Source organism: Petaurus breviceps, unplaced genomic scaffold, assembly GCF_028583685.1.
Source record: "Petaurus breviceps papuanus isolate PSGF00001 unplaced genomic scaffold, PetGlider_PUasm1.0 91133, whole genome shotgun sequence".
In the NCBI taxonomy this organism is placed as follows: domain Eukaryota; kingdom Metazoa; phylum Chordata; class Mammalia; order Diprotodontia; family Petauridae; genus Petaurus; species Petaurus breviceps.
The window spans coordinates 99,524,593-99,545,203 of NW_027187419.1; the positions used below are offsets into that span (position 1 = coordinate 99,524,593).

The 20,611-nt window shown below is 40.5% G+C and overlaps 2 protein-coding genes and 1 long non-coding RNA gene across 8 annotated transcripts in view; 2 read left to right on the plus strand and 1 right to left on the minus strand.

Annotated features, from left to right (window-relative positions):
* ERICH2 (glutamate rich 2) overlaps positions 1–9,087 on the plus strand; it is a 107,957-nt gene extending 98,870 nt beyond the window's left edge. For all 4 annotated transcript variants that reach the window (XM_069080682.1, XM_069080680.1, XM_069080681.1 and 1 more), the window contains 2 exons: positions 7,933–8,004; positions 8,800–9,087. In XM_069080682.1, coding sequence (XP_068936783.1) covers positions 7,933–8,004; positions 8,800–8,951 — 224 coding nt within the window. In that variant the 3' untranslated portion in view covers positions 8,952–9,087. The remainder of the gene's footprint in view (positions 1–7,932; positions 8,005–8,799) is intronic.
* The window catches only part of LOC138155433 (uncharacterized), a 30,643-nt gene extending 10,181 nt beyond the window's left edge, over positions 1–20,462 (minus strand). Inside the window, exons 1-3 of one of the 2 annotated variants that reach the window (XR_011166829.1) lie at positions 20,328–20,462; positions 18,196–18,261; positions 14,878–18,013 (exon numbers count right to left, since the gene is read on the minus strand). This is a non-coding gene — a long non-coding RNA (uncharacterized lncRNA). The other variant, XR_011166828.1, reaches the window with a different exon arrangement.
* Positions 20,330–20,611, plus strand: part of GAD1 (glutamate decarboxylase 1) — a 55,524-nt gene continuing 55,242 nt past the window's right edge. Inside the window, exon 1 of one of the 2 annotated variants that reach the window (XM_069080677.1) lies at positions 20,330–20,531. In XM_069080677.1, the coding sequence (XP_068936778.1) occupies positions 20,450–20,531 (82 nt within the window). In that variant the 5' untranslated portion in view covers positions 20,330–20,449. The remainder of the gene's footprint in view (positions 20,532–20,611) is intronic. The other variant, XM_069080678.1, reaches the window with a different exon arrangement.

Below are 20,611 nucleotides of genomic sequence, written 5' to 3' on the forward strand. Positions count from 1 at the left end.
GCACCAAGTGATTAAGTGATTTGCCTAAAATTACAGCTAGAATATCAAAGGCATCGACTTGAACCAAGGTCCTCCAAACTCTGAGGCCAGTTCTCTACCCACTACCCCACATTACCTCTTTTGGCAATCTAATAATTTACCAAGTCCCATTAATTCTACCTCTGCAATATGTCTTACATATATGCATACATGCATACATACATACATACATCTCATCTTCTCCCTATATACCCAAGTACCGATCTCCATCTACCTAAACTATAGCAACAGTCTAACAGCCTCTAGTTTATGTTCTTTGTACTCCTATCTTCCTTACCCCTTGGTCTGCTCCTGTAATACCTCTGCTTAAGACCCTACAGAATATAGTTCAGACTAACTCCTTTGGCTAACATTTCAGGGTCGTCATGATCCTGTGCTGCTCTTATCTTTCCAGCTCTAATTTCTACTATTGCTCTCCATGGGCTTTGCACACTAGCCCAACTATTATGCTTTCTCACTTCCTTGCTCTTATTTATTCTATTCTTTCTTCCCTCTTATCCATTGAATTTAAACTGAGTATCTCAGAGACATCTCAAATTCAACCTGTCTGAAAAACAACTTTTCCCCAAAACCTTCCCCTCTCTTGAATTTCCCTAATCCTGTCAAGGGTAGCAGGTTCATAACTTTGGCATTATCCTTAATAATTCTTCCTGTCTCTTTGTCTCATATTCATTCAACAACAGATCTTGCCATTTTTACCTCCATGACTTCTCTCACATCCAGTCTCGTCTTTCTATTCACAGACCTTATTATCTCTTGTTTATGCTATTACAATACTATCCTAATTGGTTTCCCTGCATGTTTCATGATTGATCCTTACCAATCCTTTAAAGTCTAACTCTAATCTTTTCCAAGAAGCTTTTTCTTAACTGCCCCTCCAAATTTGCATTCCACTAGGTAATATTCCTTTCCTACATCAGACCACATTTACCAATTTATTCATGCACTTATGAATTACTGTGTTGGTTAATTGTGTGTGTGCTCCTTATTTCTTTACTAGAATGTAAGTAGGGACTTATCCATGAGTCTTCTGTCATCTGAACTTTGTGTCGCAGTGCCTAGCCCAGTGCTCTGCACATAGTAGGTGCTTAGTAAATGTTGTTAAAATAAAAATTAACCATATGTCAAAATTAGGCAGGAAAAATATAAGAAATAAAACACCTTAAATAGGTTAAATAAGCATAGATTAAGTAACTTCAGAGTCATTTGAACCAGGATTAGGTCCTTAGGTCCAGGATCTTGAGTTCTACCAATTTGTGTCTAAGATTATTAGGTTGTAAAAATAATTTATCCAAGTTCCCCCTCAAGTACTTTACAGTTTGAGTAAAACTGGTTTATTCTAGTTAGTTTCCTGTCCATTTGTAAATATTGAAGTTATAGCTCCTCCTGACTATAAAATTTAGTATCTGTCATGTTGGACATCTTGTGAGAGCTTTTAAATTTATTTCTTTCTCTTTTTTTGTTTTCATCTACAAAGAATTCTCTTAAATATTGTTTTCAATTAATATGAACTTAGACTTCATCTGCCTTCCACACACTATTTTATGTAGTCCTAATATCTCCTACCATTTTCCTGCTGTTTCATGCAGAACTGATGTCTTTGCCTGCATCCCATCCCCCACTTTATGTGGAGGCAGTCTTGGATAATGTTTTTTAAATGGGACTGGAAGTCATAACTTTCAGGTACCATTTGCAGCTCTTCTGTTGGTTCACTGTAAGACTTTGCAAAAATCAGTCTTGCTATTTCTTGGTACCTTCACATGTAAGACAGAGATTATAGGCTCAGTTTTGTCATAGAGAGAGAGAGAGAGATTTCCCCCCATCAAAAACAGCTAAAGTCCCTAAGTGGGAGAATTCAGGCCTTTCAATATTTACTTCATTATTACTTTGATGGAGCCAAGATCTCATTGATGCTATTACTCCTCCCTTCCCCAATACACATCAAAACCTATCCAGTCCTATCTCATCCTGAATGATTCTTGTCCATATATTTCCATATATCTTCCATAGAGGATCTGCAATACACTGGAGGTTGTCTTCTAAGTCTTTTAATATTTCATGCAGGGGCAGCTATGTGGAACAGTGAATAGAGCACCGGCCCTGGAGTCAGGAGGACCTGAGTTCAAATCCGGCCTCAGACACTTGACACACTGACTAGCCCTTGTGACCAGGCAAGTCACTTAACCCCAATTGCCCTCCAAAAATATATATTTCATGCATATAATGCAACATCTGGGCTATCTTCTATATTCCTTTTGGTTCAGTTAACAAATATTTATTAAATGCTTACTATTTGCAAGGAACTGTGCTAGGTACATACAAATACAGAAAAGCAATTAACCCCTGCTCTTAAAAAGATTACATTCTACTGGAGGTAATCAACATGGATTCACAAGGGTAAATAGAAAATATATACAAATTAATCTGGGTAGAAAGGTCTGGAAACGCCTCATGTGGAGGAAGCACTGGAACTGAGCCTCCAAAGATTGAGGGATTCCAGAAGGCAGAGATGAGGAGGAAGGCAAAGCTTGGACAGAGGCTATAGAGGAGGAAAATGGAATATCATGTATGGGGGAAAAACAAGTAGAACAGTTTGGCTGGAACACAGAGTGCATGAGGGTAACTAATAGAAATCAATCTGGAAAAGTACAGTGAAACAAATTATGAAGGCTTCAAATACAAAACAAAGGACCTTTTTCAGAAACTGTTCTCTCCAAAAGTCCTCCCCAGTGATCTCCTAACTGCCAAATCTAATGACCTTTACCCAGTCCTTATCCTTCTTTGACCTTTCTTCAGTTTTGGCTATTGTCCATCATATTCTCCTCCTGGACACTCTCTTCTCTCTAGATTTTTGTGATATTGACAGAATTTCCTGATTGTTCTCCTACCTACCCTATCTCTTTGTCTTTAATCTTCTTTGCCTGATCTTTATCCAGGTCATGTTCATTAACTACAAGTGATCTCCACAATCTACTCTGGACCCTATTCTGTTTTTCCCTCTATTTCACTTATTTCATTAGCTCCTATGAGTTCAATCATCATCTTATGAAGATTCCCAGGTCTATGTATCCAGGCCTAATCTCTTTCCTGAGCACCAATTCAACATCATCAACTTTCTTTTGGACATCTCAAGTTAGATGGCCTTGTAGACATCTCAGACTCCACATGTACAAAAACGGAACTCACTGTCTTTCCCCCTAAAACTTTCCCTTCTTTCCAACTTTTCTATTATTGAGGGCACCATCATCCTCCTAGTCACCAAACTCAAGAGTTATCCTTAACTTTTCTACTAATATTCCATCCACATATCCAGTCTGTTGTAAAATGTAATTTTTATCTTCACATTTTCTATATATGTCCCTATCTCTCTACTCACTCTGGTCACTACCCTAGTACAAGCCATCCTCATCTCTCACCTGATCTTCTGCAAGAGTCTTCTAATTGCCCTTTCTGTCTCAAGTGTCTCCCCATCTAATCCATCCTCCACTAAGCTGCCAACATGATTTTCCTAAAATACATTTCTCACCATGTCTCCCCCTCAAAAGACTGCAATGGTTCCCTATGTCTTCCAGGATATTGATGATGGTGGTGGTTGTGGTGGTGGTGGTGGTGATGATGATGATGGTGGTGGTGGTGGTGGTGGTAATGATGATGATGGTGGTGGTGGTGATGATGATAATGGTGGTGGTGGTGATGATGATGGTGGTGGTGGTGATGATGATAATGGTGGTGGTGGTGATGATGATAATGGTGGTGGTGGTGATGATGATGGTGGTGGTAGTGATAATAATGGTGATGATGATACTAACAACAATAATAGCTAACATTTATGTAGTGTATACTATGTGCCAGGCACTATGCTAAACATTTTTCAAATGTTATCTCCTTTGATCCTTACATCAGCCTGGGGAGATAGATATACTGTGTTTCCCCGATAATAAGACACTGTCTTATTATTTTTTTTTTTTGGACAGAAAAACACCAGAGGGCTTAATTTCAGGGGAGGGCTTATTTTAATGAACATTGACAGCAATTTTAATAAACAGGTAAATGTGAACAAAAAAATGTAACTTTATTCAATAATGAATTCCATAAAGAACAGGATGATGCACTCACTGCTGCAGCTCTGATTGGATGCAGCTCGGAAAGCGGCGTGCGTTTCATGGGCGGGGGGGGACAGTGCATACAGAGGGTACCGTAATGTAGCGTGTAGCACAGTGAATCACCTTCACTACAGTAGCAATCTCAATAGGGCTTATTTTGGGGGGAGGGCTTATTTTTGGGATAGGTCTTATTATCGGGGAAACATGGTACTATTATTATCCCCATTTTACAAATGAGGAAATGGAGGCATACAGAGGTTAAGTGACTTGCCCAGAGTCACAGAGCTAGTAAGTGTCTAAGGCTGAATTTGAAGTCAGGTCTTCCCAAGTCTGGGTCTAGTGCTCTAGCCACTGCACTCCCTAACTATCCATAAAATATAAATTCCTCCTTTTAACATTTCAAGTCATTTGCAGCCTAGCTGCTTTCTGTTTTTCAAGTCTTCTCCAGCTTTACTCTCCTACACATACTCTGTGAGCCAGTTACATTGGCCCACCTGTTGTTTGTTACATGTGACAGACTCTCTCCAAACTTCCTCTTTTTGTTCTAACTGCCTCCTGTGTTTCTAATGGCCTCCCTCCTTTTAATTTCTCTGGCTCCTTCAAGACTCAGCTCAAATCCTGTTTTCTGCTGGAGTTTTTCCCAGCATCTCTGTGCCTCAACAGCTAATGCTTTCTGTTTGAAATTACCTTCCATTTATACTGTATATATCTTGTATATACATGGAGCAGCTAGGTGATGCAGTGGATAGAGTGCCAGGACCTAGAGTCAGGAAGACTCATCTTCCTGAGTTCAAATCTGGCCTCAGGCACTTACTAGCTGTGTGACCCTGGGCAAGTCACTTAACACTGTTTACCTCAGTTTTCTCACCTGCAAAATGAGCTAGAGAAAGAAATGGTAAACTACTCCAGTATCTCTGTCAAGAAAATCCCAAATGAGGTCACAAAGAATTGGACATGACTGAACAACAGCATGTCGCATAGTGTCTTCTCCAGTTATAATGTGAGCTCCTTGAGAGCAATGGGCCTTTCTTCGTATCCACAGTGCCTAGCACATAGTAAATACTTAATAAATATATATTGACCTACTCCTGTCTCCCAGACACCATCATGCTATATGATTAATGGATCCTCCTCCCACTTTTGATAGCCAAACACCTTTTCAGACAGGAGAGGAAATCAATTGCACCCTGACTCTTTGCCTCTTCTCTGATGAAATAAGTATCCTGTTCTGAGTGGCAGAATTACATCATTGAAAACACTGCTTTAAGCCATGATCCAAAAATTTCCAAGAGATAAAGATTAATTTTTTCTTTGTTTTAAGACTGCTATGGCTAAAGAAATTCATCAGCTTTCTGGTGATGTGCATCTCTGTTGTTAGCCAGATTGGTCCCTGGAAAACAGTTTCAGTCTATTGTCAGTCACATTTTCAAAGCCTTTCAGGCATAATAGAATTTTCCTGGATTTATTCCTTTCTAGAATAACCTTTAAGGACCCAGAGTCACCTGCACACCATAATGAGGCATCAGAAAAACATTTTGCAGAGAGTTGTAATCTGTATAATTGTAGGGAGCTAACCATTTGCATATTAAAGTAAAAGTTATTAGACATCTCAGGAGACTTTGTGAGAAATATATCAATCATATTTACATCTCAGATATGTATTACTTTATTATTATTTTTAAAATCTGTACAAAGTGTTAGTTAATCAAGGAGCTTCTAATAGAAGCCTCTCATAGTATCCTAAAAATGAACAGTCAGGTAGACTGACTCTAGCATAGTGCTGCCAGTGGAAAGCTATGACTTAACTGTAGAGCACTGAGACTGTCTGCTATTGGCAGGTTATGAATATGCCAGATTAATAGCACAGTTGATGTTCCATTCGACACCCCCCCCAGAAGCCATGAAGATAAACAGTATATTAAGTAGATCATGTAGTGAGAGTAATTTTTTAAAAACCTGAGAAATAGAACAAAGAAGACTATTGGTGGGGTGTGTGAAAGTAGTTCTGATCTATATAATATTAGGAAACCAATTTGCAGCCTCATAAAGGGGTGGTATGACCATGGTACATGAACTTAAATAGACTTGGAGAGATAATGGTGGATAGAAGGGTCTGACGTGTTATGGTCCATGGGGTCACAAAGAGTCAGACATGACTGAACAACTGAACAAGAAAAATGGCTACAGTAATGACAGTGACAAAAAGGACTTATGAGAGGAGAATAGTATTGATGGGTCCACTAAAGAAGAAATTCTAGCAGTTCAATCAGGGATCTGTACTAAAATGTGTTTTGTCAGTATGAAGATAAAGGAATGAATGCATTAGATGTGTGAAAAAGCAGCAAGTGTGAGAAGAAACATGGATATGTAAAGTAAAGGATAATGGTGAAAACTGACTTAACATTTTCTTACTTGAAAGGTGAATGTAAAAGTGCCATTGCCCCTATACTGAGAAAGCTAATAATGCTTTGTTTTTGTCAAGCATGGTAGCACATACCCGGAATTTCTGCTGCCAGAGAGGCAGGGTGCTGGCAGACTTCTTGAGCTCAGAAGTTCCAAGCTGCAGTGGGCTAAGAGGATTGGGTGTACTCCTCTGAGTTTGGAATTAATATGATGAGCTTCTAGGAATGGGGTACCACTGGGTCACCGAAGGAGACCTGAACCATCCGAAGTGGGAAACAGAACAGATCAATTTCTGATGCCTGTTAGAATGGGACCAAACCTATGAGTGGTCCTTGCCTGTATTTTCAGCCTAAGCAAGATAGAAAAACCCAGTATCTTGAGGGAAAAAAAGCTTCTTTTAAAATTTATTTGATGTATTTGTTAGATATTCCCAATTATGAGTAAATTTTTTTAATATTTCCCAGTTACATATAAAAACAATTTTTACCATTTTTTAATAAATAGCATGCATAAAATAATTTTATATACACCTATTTATGTCTAATTGTAACCATCTCTAGGGAAGGGAGGGGAAGAAAAAAGGGGAAAAAAGAAATGTACATGATCATTTTATTATATATTTAAAAGGAATAGCAAGTTGTACCTAATAGATTTGCAGCTGCATGTTCAATCAGCTTTTTTTTTTTGCTATACTATATTATGGAATTGCTTATTTTATTACATAAATTAAAAATAAATAAAAATTTACAATTTAAAAAAGTTTTTAGTTCCAAGTTTTCTCCTTCCATTATCTCCTCCCCACCACCACCCATGGTAAGCAATTTGATATAGGTGATCATTTTAAAAATGTAAACAATCATTATAAATAAAAATGTTTTTTCTTCATTGTGTTTAACTAGAATTAGAAATGAGTGAACAAAAAAAGTAAACACCTCTTACTCCCCTAATCTCATCCACTAGCCTAGCTTTTCCTGTAACTGAATTACATTCCTTTTCAGGAAAAGAAAAAGATATTGTGTCTAAGAAATGTTTTGGATCTCAGATAATGAATGAAACCTAATTGAGATATTAGTGATTCATCATATTTGTTACCTACTTCACCACAGAAATGTAATGAGAATTAATAAGGTAATCTTTAAAAGTAGGGTTATATAAGTAAGGGTTATTATTAATATTTGATTTATTACTTATAGATGTTATTTTATTATTGCTGTATAAATAAAAATATTCTACTTAAGTATAGGTATTTTGGTTATGATTTTTAGTGCCTGTAGTTATGTGCAGTTTCATATTCAATGACTGACATGAATCTACATTTCTCTATGGGATGTCTATTTACTAAAACACTTTGATCATTAATAATGTGAATTCTCTTGTCAAATTTCAGTACTGATCTATGAACCAGAAAATCCTGAAGCCAAACAGTTTTCCTCACTGATTGAAGAAAAGTTGCGAATGGGTATTTTTAAAAATTTGAAACTGCTTCTTTATTTTATAACTAGTTGTCTAAAAGCTGTTACCAAGAGAGTGTGAATCTCATTCTCAGATGGAGATAGTTAAGAAAAGAGCAGACAACTACCTCGAATGTCTTAAGTTCAGACAAGATTGAAATCAGAGGCATGAACCTTCAAGGTCTGTTTCCTAGGTCTTGGTTAACTACACAATGCAAGCTAAAGTAATTCCCATGATTTCTAGACCCTAGGTAGAGCTTCCAAAGACATGAGGCTACTACTGATCCCTTTCCTACTCCCTAGTGCTATAAGTCTCATAAGTCACAAGAACTGCCTAAATTGTCATCATCTTTATGTTTTTATAAAAATAAACACTGTTAAAAGAACTATGGGGAAACCATGTTTGCAACTTTCTTTTAAAAAGATCTGTAGTACATTTAAAGTTCACAATTATATTCAAATAAGCATGGGCTCCTCCATTGATATATGATGTCTTACTGGGAGCAAGTTTTTAGCACTAACTTTGTGTCTTAAAATAATAATTTATCAAATTACAATAGTTTAGCTTCCAAAAGTGGTTTATAATACATTGGGGAAATCCATTCCACTATTTTCCACTGAATTTATTCAAGGTAAAAACAAAAACACAAAACTTCTATTTGATCCCAAATTTATTATCTAAAAGTTCATTTATCTCCATAGTCTTCAAAACAGCATATTAACTTTGAAGGGGGGAGTAAAATATTTGCAAAAGAACAATGCTTTTAAGCAAAATTATTAATAACCCTTCACTTCTGTGGCAGAAAAAAGCCAGGCTGGGGAAGAAGAAGAAGAAGAGGAAGAAGAAGGAGAAGAAGAAGAAGAAAGTGACGATAATAGTGATGATAGTGAAGAAGACAGCAGTGGTGATAATGATCAAAGTGAAGATAGTTCTGATGAATCTGAAGACATATAAAAAAAATTCCAATGATTTCCATGGCCTGATGATTTTTCATTCATTTTTAGTAACATTCACATTCTTTTTTATTATCATTAGCTATCAAAACAGAATGACAAAGTGAAAGTGGCTCTGATGAATCAGCAAATATATTTTTTAAAAGTCTCCTGGTCTAATAGTTTTTATTCATATTTAGTAATTTTCCCATTATTTTTATTAGCATTCATAATCTAAACATTTTCACCTTTTTTTGTTTGTTTTGCAGCATTAGCATATTTGTTCTTGAGATACCTCAATTATTAAATGACCCAATTACAGTGGAGTGTGAGAAGAAGTCTAAGTTTAAATAGTGCCTCCAATACAATGCTAGTCTCAAGTCATTGAGCAAGTTACTACGTCTCATGGCCCCCAAGTAACTCTCCTAAGAGTACAAATTCTACAAGAATTGATCTGTATTGGTGGAAAGAATTTTGTTCATATGGAACTTGTTATACTAATGGCATCATAGGTGTTGACCAAAACCCAAGTAATACAGAGGATACTAGCACAGGCTTTTAGGAATGGGCCAATCAGAATTTTCATTTCTGTTAGTGATACTACACAGGTAATTAATGCAGTGACTCCCACCTGGTGTGTGTGAAAAACAACAACAATGACAGAAAACCCCTCTAAAGCCAAATTGTATATTGATTTCTTTCATGATTAAATACAAAAGTAGGAGGAAGAAATAAAGCAAGGAACTGAAGCTTTTAAAATAGAACACTACATCGCAGAGCAGGAACACTCCCAATGAGACTATGAAGTCATAAGCTATATATTTCTCACCTATAGGGTATGGGCTTATTTTTTTTACTTTTCAAATTGATTGCTATGATGAGCACTGATTACTGTCCCTGACCAGACCACTCAGACTTGCCGAATGTCAAAAGCCCTCTGGTGGTGAGGAGTGAAGGGAAAAGGTACCCGGGTGGGGGCACTTAAGTGCTATTGATTCTGAAGCTCAAGTAGGAGGGCATGAAGCATGTAGACCTGAGCCTACTCCTCAAAATGGAAGCTCCATAAAGAACCCAGCAATGGGAGAAAGGAGCCAGCATGGTGACAGAGTCTTCCAGGATGAAAAAAAGGCTTAGACACATTAGGAATTTCCAGGGTGAAAAAGTTCCATCCACAGTCACATGTCAGAGGGTCACCATCTCACAGAATTTCACCACCTCAAAATTTACAAACATCTCTCTATGATTCTACCTTTCCCATTCTACTCTATCACTCCTTATCATCATGTCTCTAGTCTCCTTACCTCTTTTTATTCTCTCGATCTCTACTCACATTTACCTGAATACTCAGTCTTGACCTCACCTGACACTGTAATGATTTATTGACTACCCTAAGATTCCTTGTCTCTCAGACTTTCCATGATTTCCAAAACTCTTAAGTAACATCTCCAAATCTTCGGCTCATGATTCAAGGCTGCTATATCAATAAACAATGTCACAAAATTTATGTCACTGGTTTGCCTGCTATGCATTTGTAGCATGATTTCAGCTAGACCTATTGCTGTTCAACAGGTCTATTACACTACTCTCACTGAGATTCACAGTGAATGTTGCAAAAACTTTTATTTTCCGTGGGCTTCACATTACACCCTGCTCTGGTTTCACACATAGCTAATGACTTAGCCTCCTATTTCACTAAGAAGACTGAAGCCATCTAATTGAAACTAACTTAACTTTGACTCTAAACTATTCAAAACTCAGCACTATCACCCCCTCTCCTTTCTGGATGAAAAATCTTCCCAACTTTAAAGATCCAGATTTAACATGCTTATGTCCTTAATAATAAAGACATGAATAACATGTACCTTCAGCCAAATCAGAGAACAAATAAGCAAATAATTTACTCACATTTTAATAGCCACATTCAGCAACCACTTTATAATGTGTGGAAAATATAAACAGATAACAGGATCTAATTTTTTTTTTAATTTGGGAAAAGTAAAAGGAACTTGAAAATTTTAACTGGGGCTTGTAAGATAGAAAAGACCTATACATCTTCTGCGACACAGGTTCCAAGAGAACCCCTGAAAGGTCTTTGGTCTGCAGAATTACATAGAAAAGAATTTTGTAACAAACACTTTTAATGAACCCAAATAAATCCCCTCCTGACACTACCTACCTGACATTACCTCCTGACACCCCTTTGTAATGTCCATCTTCCAGCCCCCTAAGGATAGGTGAACTCCAAGGCTGTGTCTTTGGCCATCCTCACTTTTGTCTCTACACTATTCCCTAGTGATCTCAACCATTCCCCTGGCTTCAATGACCATTTCTAGATAAATAATTCTCAGATCTATAGATCCAGTCTAACCTGTCCCTCCAGAACCATAACTAGGAAAAGCCTATAAGATTTTGCCCCTGAACATGGAAAATTAGAGGGTGCTGATAGCATAAATCACCCTTCAGCAGGATAGAAACAACTGAGCTCTGCACCTCATTAACAAGAATAATTGATTTAAATAGGAAGCTATCAGGTGGCAGTCATCCCCCAAATTAGTTCCTCCCCCAGACTGCTCACCCTCATTCCACCATCCTCCACCACCACTAGCATTTAACTGGCATATTTTGTCCTACTTTGCCTCAGCACAAAAATTGCTAGTTTCAGATTGACCTCTGTCCTCTGAGTTCCAGTTTTGTATTTTCATCTATTGGTTGAATAGTTCCACCTGAGTGTTCTTTAGAACCTCAAACTCAAAATGTCAAAAATGTAAACTCTCTCTCTCAAACATACCTTTCCTCCCAAATTCTGTATCCTTATTTACTATCCTTGCAGTCACCAAGCTTGCAAACCTATCATCTTTGACTTTTTTCCACTCTTAGCCTCAAATCTTATTCAGTCACCAAATTGTATCAATTATACCTCTGCAATACCTCTCCCATTTGTTTCTGTCTCTGTATTCATGCTGTCATTACTCTTATTCAAGGTCCTTATCACTTCTCACACTATTGTAATAGCCTGCTCAATGATTCCTCAGTCTCGGGTCTCTCCCATTGGATTATAGGATCATAGATCTCTTGTTGAGCTAGGAGGGGTGTTGAAGAACATGTATTCCATGGGGAAGGTAGGTGGCAAAGTGAGTAGAGCACTGGAGTCAGAAGGACCTGAGTTCAAATCCAGCCTCAGACACAACACAAAAACTAGCCTGGGCAAGTCACTTAGCCCCAAATGCCCTCCAAAAAGAAAAAAGAAAAAAAAAAGAAAAGAAAAACATGCATTCCAACCACCTCAGTTTACAGATGAGGAAACAGACCCTAAGAAGTTAAATGATTTGACTCAGACCATATAGTTCATAATCCACAGAGTTAGGATTCAATCTCAATTTCCACAATTCTAGTCTCTGTGCTCCAGATTCCTCATTCTTTCAAATTCAGCTACATCATACTTCCTCCCATCCAATCCATCCTTAACACAGCTGCCAAAATTACATTCCTAATGCATGGGTGTAAAAATATTTTAACAAAACTTTCAATGGTTCTCTAGTCTGTATAGAATAAAACTCAAATTCTTTATCCTAGCATTTAAGACCCTGCACAGTCTGGCTCCAACCTACCTTTTCAGACATTTCACATGACTTCCCTTCTTTTATTCTATACTTCAGTCAAATTAGTCTCGTTACTTACTGCACCCTGGGCTCAGTCTGATGCTTCCTACTGCCATGCATTTACCTAGACTTAACTGAATGCCTAGGACTTAGTCCTTCCACATCCTCTCTAACTGAAATCCTTCAAGTTTCAGCTCAGGTATCACCTCCTTCCTGAAGACTTTTCTGATACCAGTATCTGCCTGATATCTCTCCTGCAGATTGGTTGTTTTGTTGTTGGTTTTTTTTTTTTTTTGCTTTTTTTGGAGGGGTAAGGTAGGGCAATTGGGGTTAAATGACTTGCCCAAGGTCACATGGCTAGTTTTTTGTGCTAGGTGTCTGAGACTAGATTTGAACTCAGGTCCTCCTGACTCCAGGGCCAGTGCTCTATTCACTGCACCACCTAGCCACCCCATCCTGCAGTTTTTTAGATCACATTGTATTTCTCTTTTGTGCTCATTAGGAATATACCTTGTAATGTGATGGTTGGAATACATGTTCTTTAAGGACCCTCCTAGCTCAACAACAGATCTATGATCCTATAATCCAATGGGAGAGACCTGAAGCTGAGGAATCATTGAGCAGGCTATTACAATACTATGAGAAGTGATAAGAACCTTGAATAAGAGTAATGAAAGTGTGAATACAGAGACAGCAACAAACAGGAGAGATACTGCAGAGGTATGATTGATACAATTTGGTGGCTGAATAAGATTTTGAGTACATTACTAAGTACTTACTTAGCCGTGTACATGCCATTTGCTCTTTTAGACTGTTCTTCATCTTAGTATCCCCAAAGCCTGGCACAGTACTTTTTACACAGTAGAAACTTGTTAAGTGCTTGTTGAACTGAAATGTGGAAATCCTCATAGATATGGTTTAGGCTTGAAGCTTGAGCAGTAAAGATATTGAATACTCTTTTCCTACCATTTGAAGGTTAATAAAGTTGTGTCTAAAGAGAAGAATAAACTAATCCTTCCCCCTAACCCATAGTTCAAATCCCACCCATCACTTATGACAACCATTCAAAAAGATACCTAAATCTGGAAAGGATGTGAGAGGGATTTGAATGTAAATTCAGCCAGAACTTGAAATTTTATTAAATCCAGCAAGACCCCAAACCCTATGGTGGAAATATAGGAATGTCAATAAGCACAGCATTCCATCAGAGACTTTAAATGATATGCTTTCCAATCTTAAAAAATTACCAATCTTAAAAAAAAGTGATCAATCTTAAAAATCCCTAGGGAACAGTTTGAAAATTTGTTTTGGATCTAGTCAAGTGGGCATAGCTAACCTAGAAATGTCTTTAATTTTCCTGGTCAACACAAAATTCTTGATCCAGATTTTGCTCATTCTCTAGTTTCTACTTGTGATGGTATAGGGACAGAAGGACATCATTGCCTAGTGTCAAAAGCCCCATTTCCAAAGGCCTCATTTTTCTGCTGACACTGTTTTGGAGATGTTATTGGCCTCCTGACCCTTTCATCTGAGGACAGGAATCCGTAGATGTATCAACTCACTGCCTCCAGCCTTCCATTCCCTTAAAAGAAAGGCCTCGCTTTGCAAGAATGTTAGCAACATGAAAGAAAACTAGAAATATCTTCGTTCTTCTTTGTTGTTGTTTCATCTCAGAAATTGGAAGCTACCGCCACCTGGTGGCACTTAAATTCTTTAGCGGTTGAGATAGCTTGGGCTTGGTGGTCTATTGAAATTTGCATATGGTGATATGCACAAACATAAATCACTCTGTCGTCTTGATTAATTTCTTTTGGAATATTTTCATCGCCTAGATATTAAGAGGAAGGCAGCTACTTACAAATCACTCCGAGGGAATTCGGTTCTCTTTTTCAGAATGAAATGGTTGTAATTTCTAGAGTAGATTCCCTAGCTTCCTGCCTGGAACCCTGTCTAGATTACCAAGCCTAGCTGTATGCTTTTAGCGCTCTGACGACTGCTTTGAATATGGTTTAGATTCAGTCATGGTCCAGCAAAGAAAGTCCTATTACATTCTTTTGATTAAGATAAAAAAAAAACCTAACTTCGATGACCACAGAAGAAATCCCTCACGAGAAATGCCGAATTCAACATTAAGCCAATATTTCTGCACAATTCCTGTCTCGGGAGATAGACGTTTAAGTGGTAAGCACTGCCATTTTTTTTTTTTTGGACATAAATTAGAGACTTAAAAATAGACCTTATAGCGTCAGCTGAACTGAACCAGCCTTGCAGTTTAAAATTATCTTTTTCTGGAGGCTAAAAATGGCAAATGTGCTGGGGAAACGAGATCGACGTTTCTTATCTACTCACCTTGATTCGGACCACATTTTATGCTCCAGATCTCCACAGCTGCCTGTTTTAAGACTCCCCCTTTCCCACGTCTCACATCCTTCCCCTCTCTCCTCCCCACCCCCACCTCTGATCCACTAGGGGGACCTGGACCCAGAATCCGAGGATGGAATCTTTAAACCTCCCGGGAAAGAAGAAGCGTAGGCGAAGGGACAGAATTCAAAGCCCCAGACACCTCTGACCCGAAGAAAGGTTTTCTTTCCAAAAGAGAGACCCAGCTGTGCAGTTCTTCATTCACGGGCTCAAAACCACACATGAGGTGGGGGTTGGGGGGTACAGTAGTCTGAGACCCGGAAAGAGGAGGTGGCACAAATCGTCGTCCCCTTCTCCCCCCCACCCCCCTTTCTGGCTTTTCAGTGTTTGTTTTTATTTCATCAAAGCTTTGGATACTGGACCAAATGAAAACAAACAGCTGTGGGGATGCCACTCCCTTCCTCCTGCAAATCCCATTGCTAGTTCAAGTTCTACAGGCGATTCCTTTATTTCCACCTTTACTCTTCCTCTCCCGCCCACAGAAAAGAAACAAATATATGAAAAAGTGGAAACCGACAAAATGAGAAAAGTGCAGACCATAGATATTCTAAACAGACAGCCATCGTCACCCTAAGTCCATTGTCGAGGAAGGATAGGAGAAACTTAACCCTGGAAAAAACAAATATAGTCTTGAGGGAAATGGGCCAGGGGACCCACTAGAAGACAAAGGAGGATTGGAGTTGAAGAGAAGCTGGACGCTGTCCTTAGTCCTGAATTTTGTCTGGTCATCTTACTTTAGAGGCTTAGGAGGTGAAAACAACTGAATGAAAAATCAAGCCCATCAGTTCTTTAGTCATTACAGAAAGGTCACCTGAGGTGCCTAAGGCATGTTGTGGATTTGTGTGTAAAACAACAAACAAAACAGACAACATGACCTCAAGTTCGACATTCATCTTGCACAACTATACCACAAGTTTTCGGAACAAATACTACTTACAGAGCTTCCTCTACAAAAATCGAGTTCCTGTCCCCACTGAGCAGCAGATTTAAAAAAATAAAACAAAACTCCCTCAAATCAAAAGCCCTTTCAACTCTCACAGCTGGAAGGATTCAATTTCAACACAAATTCCGTGGTGTCATTGATATTCCCATCCACGTTATATATGTATTTTTTCCATTATCTGAAAGATTATAGTGTATATGTTTAAAATGTGGGTTCACAGCGGGGGGGGGGGTGTTTGGAAATTGCTAAATCCACCAATAATCCAACGAGCACTTAGTAAGCGCTTGCTGTGTGTTGGGCACGAATCAGGTGTTGGACAAAACCACGAAGTAAACGAATCTCTTCTTCTGAGAGAATTCCAGGGTCTTAGGAAAAGTTCAGGGGACAGCGATCGAGCAATTTGGGTTCTCTCACAAAGGTAACTGCAAATAAAACGAGCATTTATTTCCCTCTACTGGCTGGGCTCATTGTTCGATTGTGTCGCTAATGATTTAATATGGGCAAAAGATCTCCCTGATTGGTGAAAACGACCGCTTTAGGGAGCAGATCAGATGAAGTGGAATACGAAGGAAAAAAGCGAAGAAAAAAAAACCAGAGTTTTGCTCACTGTATGTAAAACGAACATTTCTATTAACTGGCTGAAATTCAGGCTGCCTTTTGTGCGCTATTTTTGATAATGGGTCTAGCGCCTGGAAATCACATGTTCTTCAGTGCGTCCTGGCTAAGAAAGCAACGCCAACTATTAATTAATGCCGACTGACCTTCAGATTAACATTCGTTTGTGAATAAGGGTTTCTGGTAAGGTTAAGAGGGGGTGGAGGGCATGTCCTCTTGTGAATTGGGTAGCATTTATTTAAAAAGAACAAAACCCTCACGATTACTCCCGTTTGCTTATCAGAAAATCTTTCCTCCTTTTCTCCCATGGAGTCTTCTGCTTCTCTTCGGGAATTTTCGGTGACGTATTGGGAATTTTCGAGTTTTCTACTGTCCCTGTGAATTGCGAGGAGTCATTTTGAGGAAAGGGAGAAATAGGGTTCTTCTCAAGAGAATTGTTGGAGTCCCCACTGCCACCAGACATTTAGACGCATAAATAAAGAAACCTAGACGCCAACATGTGCAAACCCTTTGCTCTCTGGGTCACAACATGAAAATGATGGAGAGCTAAAAGAATTTTTCTATCTCAGTTGACCACACCTAGTTGACCACACGAAATTTTATTCGCCTCTTCATGTAAAAAACAACTACATCAAAGGAAATGAACAGGACACGGGGAGGGGGGGAAAAAGAGGAAGGAGGTGGGGAAAGAAAACGTTAAAGGGGGAGAGGGGGCTGAAATTCAACGTGGCTGTCTGTGTAGCCGGATTAACCGCTGTGCCCAGGTGTTTTCACTCTCGTCTCGGCAAGTGAAGGACGGCTCAGTCTTTGGGTGCCTGGCGCCCTCTGGTGGAATGTGCACAATGAAAGGTTTCCTCGTAGAGAGGGACTTTTTTTCACCCAAGCGTTGTTATCCATGAATTAATTATTGGGGGTCGTTCAACTATTGCCGAAACAAAGACCCTATAAGAGGAAGTGAAAACATAGTGGATAATGCGGCTCATCTGAGAAAGGAACTGGTGTTCGTTCTCAGTCAACTCTATCAATACCTGGACCGTGTTCCACTTCCTCGATTAGACACTTACATGTTTCTGGAGACGCATTCATACTTGCAGATAACCTTCATGATTTTAAAATATGTTCAAATGTTCAATAAATCTGAACTTTCGTACCCCACTCCACCAGTATTTGGAAGAGTGAGTGCAGGTAGGAGGGGAAGAAAAAAGCTCAAAAGGTAGAGAGATTACCCTCCACCATTGAAATTGTATGTACATTCATGTACGTGGAAGTATACAAGCTGAACTGAAGGGATCTTTTAGGGTTAGAATCAAAAGCACCAGGCTGTCAGGGGGGAAAAAGAGGTGGGAAATTGTAAATATCTTTGTTATTCAGATGTTGCTTCTACAGCTCCGCCAGACCCTTTCTTCGAGAATTCAGGAAGAGCAAATGGAGATGAATTCTGGCGCATTTTTTCCTCACTATTCAATGTCTCCAAGTGTCAGGTTGGGTGGAGGGATGCCAGAGGACCTGAGAAAGGAGAGAAATGAAAGCCATTTTCCCATCTCCTCGGAAATATATTAGAAAAGGGGAGGGGGAAATGGCTCAGCAAAATGTGATGGAAGAGTGAAAGCGTTTCTGCCCTCCAACTCTTATTCCCACCCACCAGCATTCCTTGCTCTTTCAGAAAATGGAGCGTGTTGAGTACGTACTAGATTACTCATTCCGGGTGCAACTTCGTGATCTGGATGGATAATGGAGCTATAAAGCCCATGCACCTGCAAATAAGTCACAGCATTCAGCCCGAGGAAAGCCGGCTACAAAGCCTCGTGATTCTCCCACCAACGTCTTTCCCCCCTCCCCCCTCCATCCACCCCAACCCCCCCCCCCCAAAGAGAATACGAAGAGAAATGAGCCTTTAGCCATCCGTTCTTCTCTCTCTCTTTTTCTTTTTCTCTCTCTCTCCCCTTCCCTCCTCCCTTCTTTCTCTTCCTCTTTCTCCTCCCCCCTTTGCCTCTCTCCTCTGCTCTCCTCCTCACCCTCCCTTGCCGGACCTAAGGAGACAGCTGAGAAGAAAGCAGCGCCTGCATCTACTAGAGGTGACGGACAGCAAGGCTGTGATTCATGCCTGCGTAGGAGCGCAGCTGAAAGGAGCAGAGGCGATCAGCCTTCATTGCACAGAGCATCCAGTAGCGCTCCTGAACTGAGGAAGCTGAGAGCGGCCAGTCAGCGCCAGGTGCATTTTCAACACCTAAGTGCTTGGTGTCCCGGCGCTGTGCCACCCGGAGTTTATAAACGTCTGCCCTCTGCCCAGCTTCTGAAGTGCGCTATTTTCCCCTTCATCCTCCAGCTTTCCCGAGACTCGGAGTCCATCAGCCAGCTCGCGCAGACTACCTCGGTCCGCAATTGTAAGTGACTAGGCAGACCCCAATCTGCCAGCTCCCTTTGTGAGCTGCACAGACAACCTCTTCCTTTCTAACCCCAAATAGTCGAGCCGCGCCAAGCTGGTTCGGGGAGCTGGGAGAAAGAGGCTGCTCCACTGAAAGTACAAATGGGAGCTGACTGGGGGAGGGGGATGCCATCAATTTCTCTTTCTCCTTTTCCACTGTATACGACAGCTGTACACAGCAGCTATCTAACCAAAAGAAGCACTCACCAAGAGTCACTGGAGTCGCTCAGAGCGACTATAACCTGTTACTTCCATTACAACTGCTAATGTGTTTGGCTTGCTCCCGGGGTGGTATCGGGGTGTGTGTGTGTGTGTGTGTGTGTGTGTATGTGTGTGTGTACAATCGCATGCGAGAGCTTTAGATAGAGGTTGGACTGCAAGTATTTTATTCCCGAGGCTTAAGGTCTGGTTGAATTTGCACCTTTCCTGTCTTCTAACGGTTCTGGACGCCTTCAGGTCTCTTTCAAGGGCTTCCCAAAGGCGCGCAGAGCAGGTTTCAGATTCCCCCGCCTCCCTAGTCTGGGGCGCAACTTTGTTTCCCCAAAGGGCAAGGAAAGATGGACGCAAGATACCTGGAGATTTCATGACAGGAACACAAAACAAGACTCCTTCCCCCTGGTCGGAGTACCAAAACTTCTCAGTCACGGACTCAAAATACGGGCTAATCGGAAGAAGCATTTGACCGGCTAATTTAGGAAGGGAGGGGGTGGGAGAATTGTCCTTTCTCTAGGGTGACTGTCTCTGTACCTCAACCAAGTCTGAAAAATGTCTCCGTTCGAGATATCTTGGGGAATCTGGTAGGATAGCTTGCCTCTATCCCTAGAGCAATATGAATCTTCCTTCTTGCCCTTTCCAGGGATTAGCCAGACACAACAACAGAAACCAGACATCCTACCAGACGTGCCCGCCTCTCGTCTCCCCCACTCACCTACTCCCTCCCGCCGCGCTGAGTCCTTTGGGGCTTGTCCTCGCTTGGGTATTAGCTTTGAGTATTAGCTCTCTTTCGCCCTCCTCAGAGCGGGGCTCCAGGGCATTGCGTTCTGACCTCTTTGGGACGCTGAGACTACACTCTGCACTCCGCCCCCCATTCCCCACCCCATCTCTTCCTTCCTTGTCCCGACGCAAAATGTCCTCTCTCTTTCCTGAACTCGTAGAATCGAGGCTCCGAGATGGAAGGACCTGAAACTTGGGCCATTTTTTTTTTTTTTTGCTTTTCCTCTTCATGCTGTGACAGCACCTCTGGATCACGCCACTCGAGCACTCCATGAATATAAACAGGGCCCCTTCATTTTTTTCCAGTCTCCTCTGCCCCAGCACAAGGGGGAGCCTCTTGACTCCCCACTGCCTCGTACGGGTCCTCAAATTCCTTAAATCCCCTTTTCGATTCCTCCTTACCTGGGTATCCCAAATATGTAACACCTTCTTTCTTCTTGCAGTCGGCTCCTTAACTAACCGTAGAACTCCCACTTGAAAGACCCGAGAAAGCAGAGAGACCTGGGACTCTGGCAACTGAGCAAATGGCATCTTCCGCGCCTTCCTCCTCTTCCACCTCTTCCAACCCAGGGCCAGACTCCAACCCCACCAACCTGCGCCCTACAAGTAAGTCCTGTCTTCCTGAAATTCTTGGCCGGGGATAGACATGAGAGAGAGAGAGAGAGAGAGAGAGAGAGAGAGAGAGA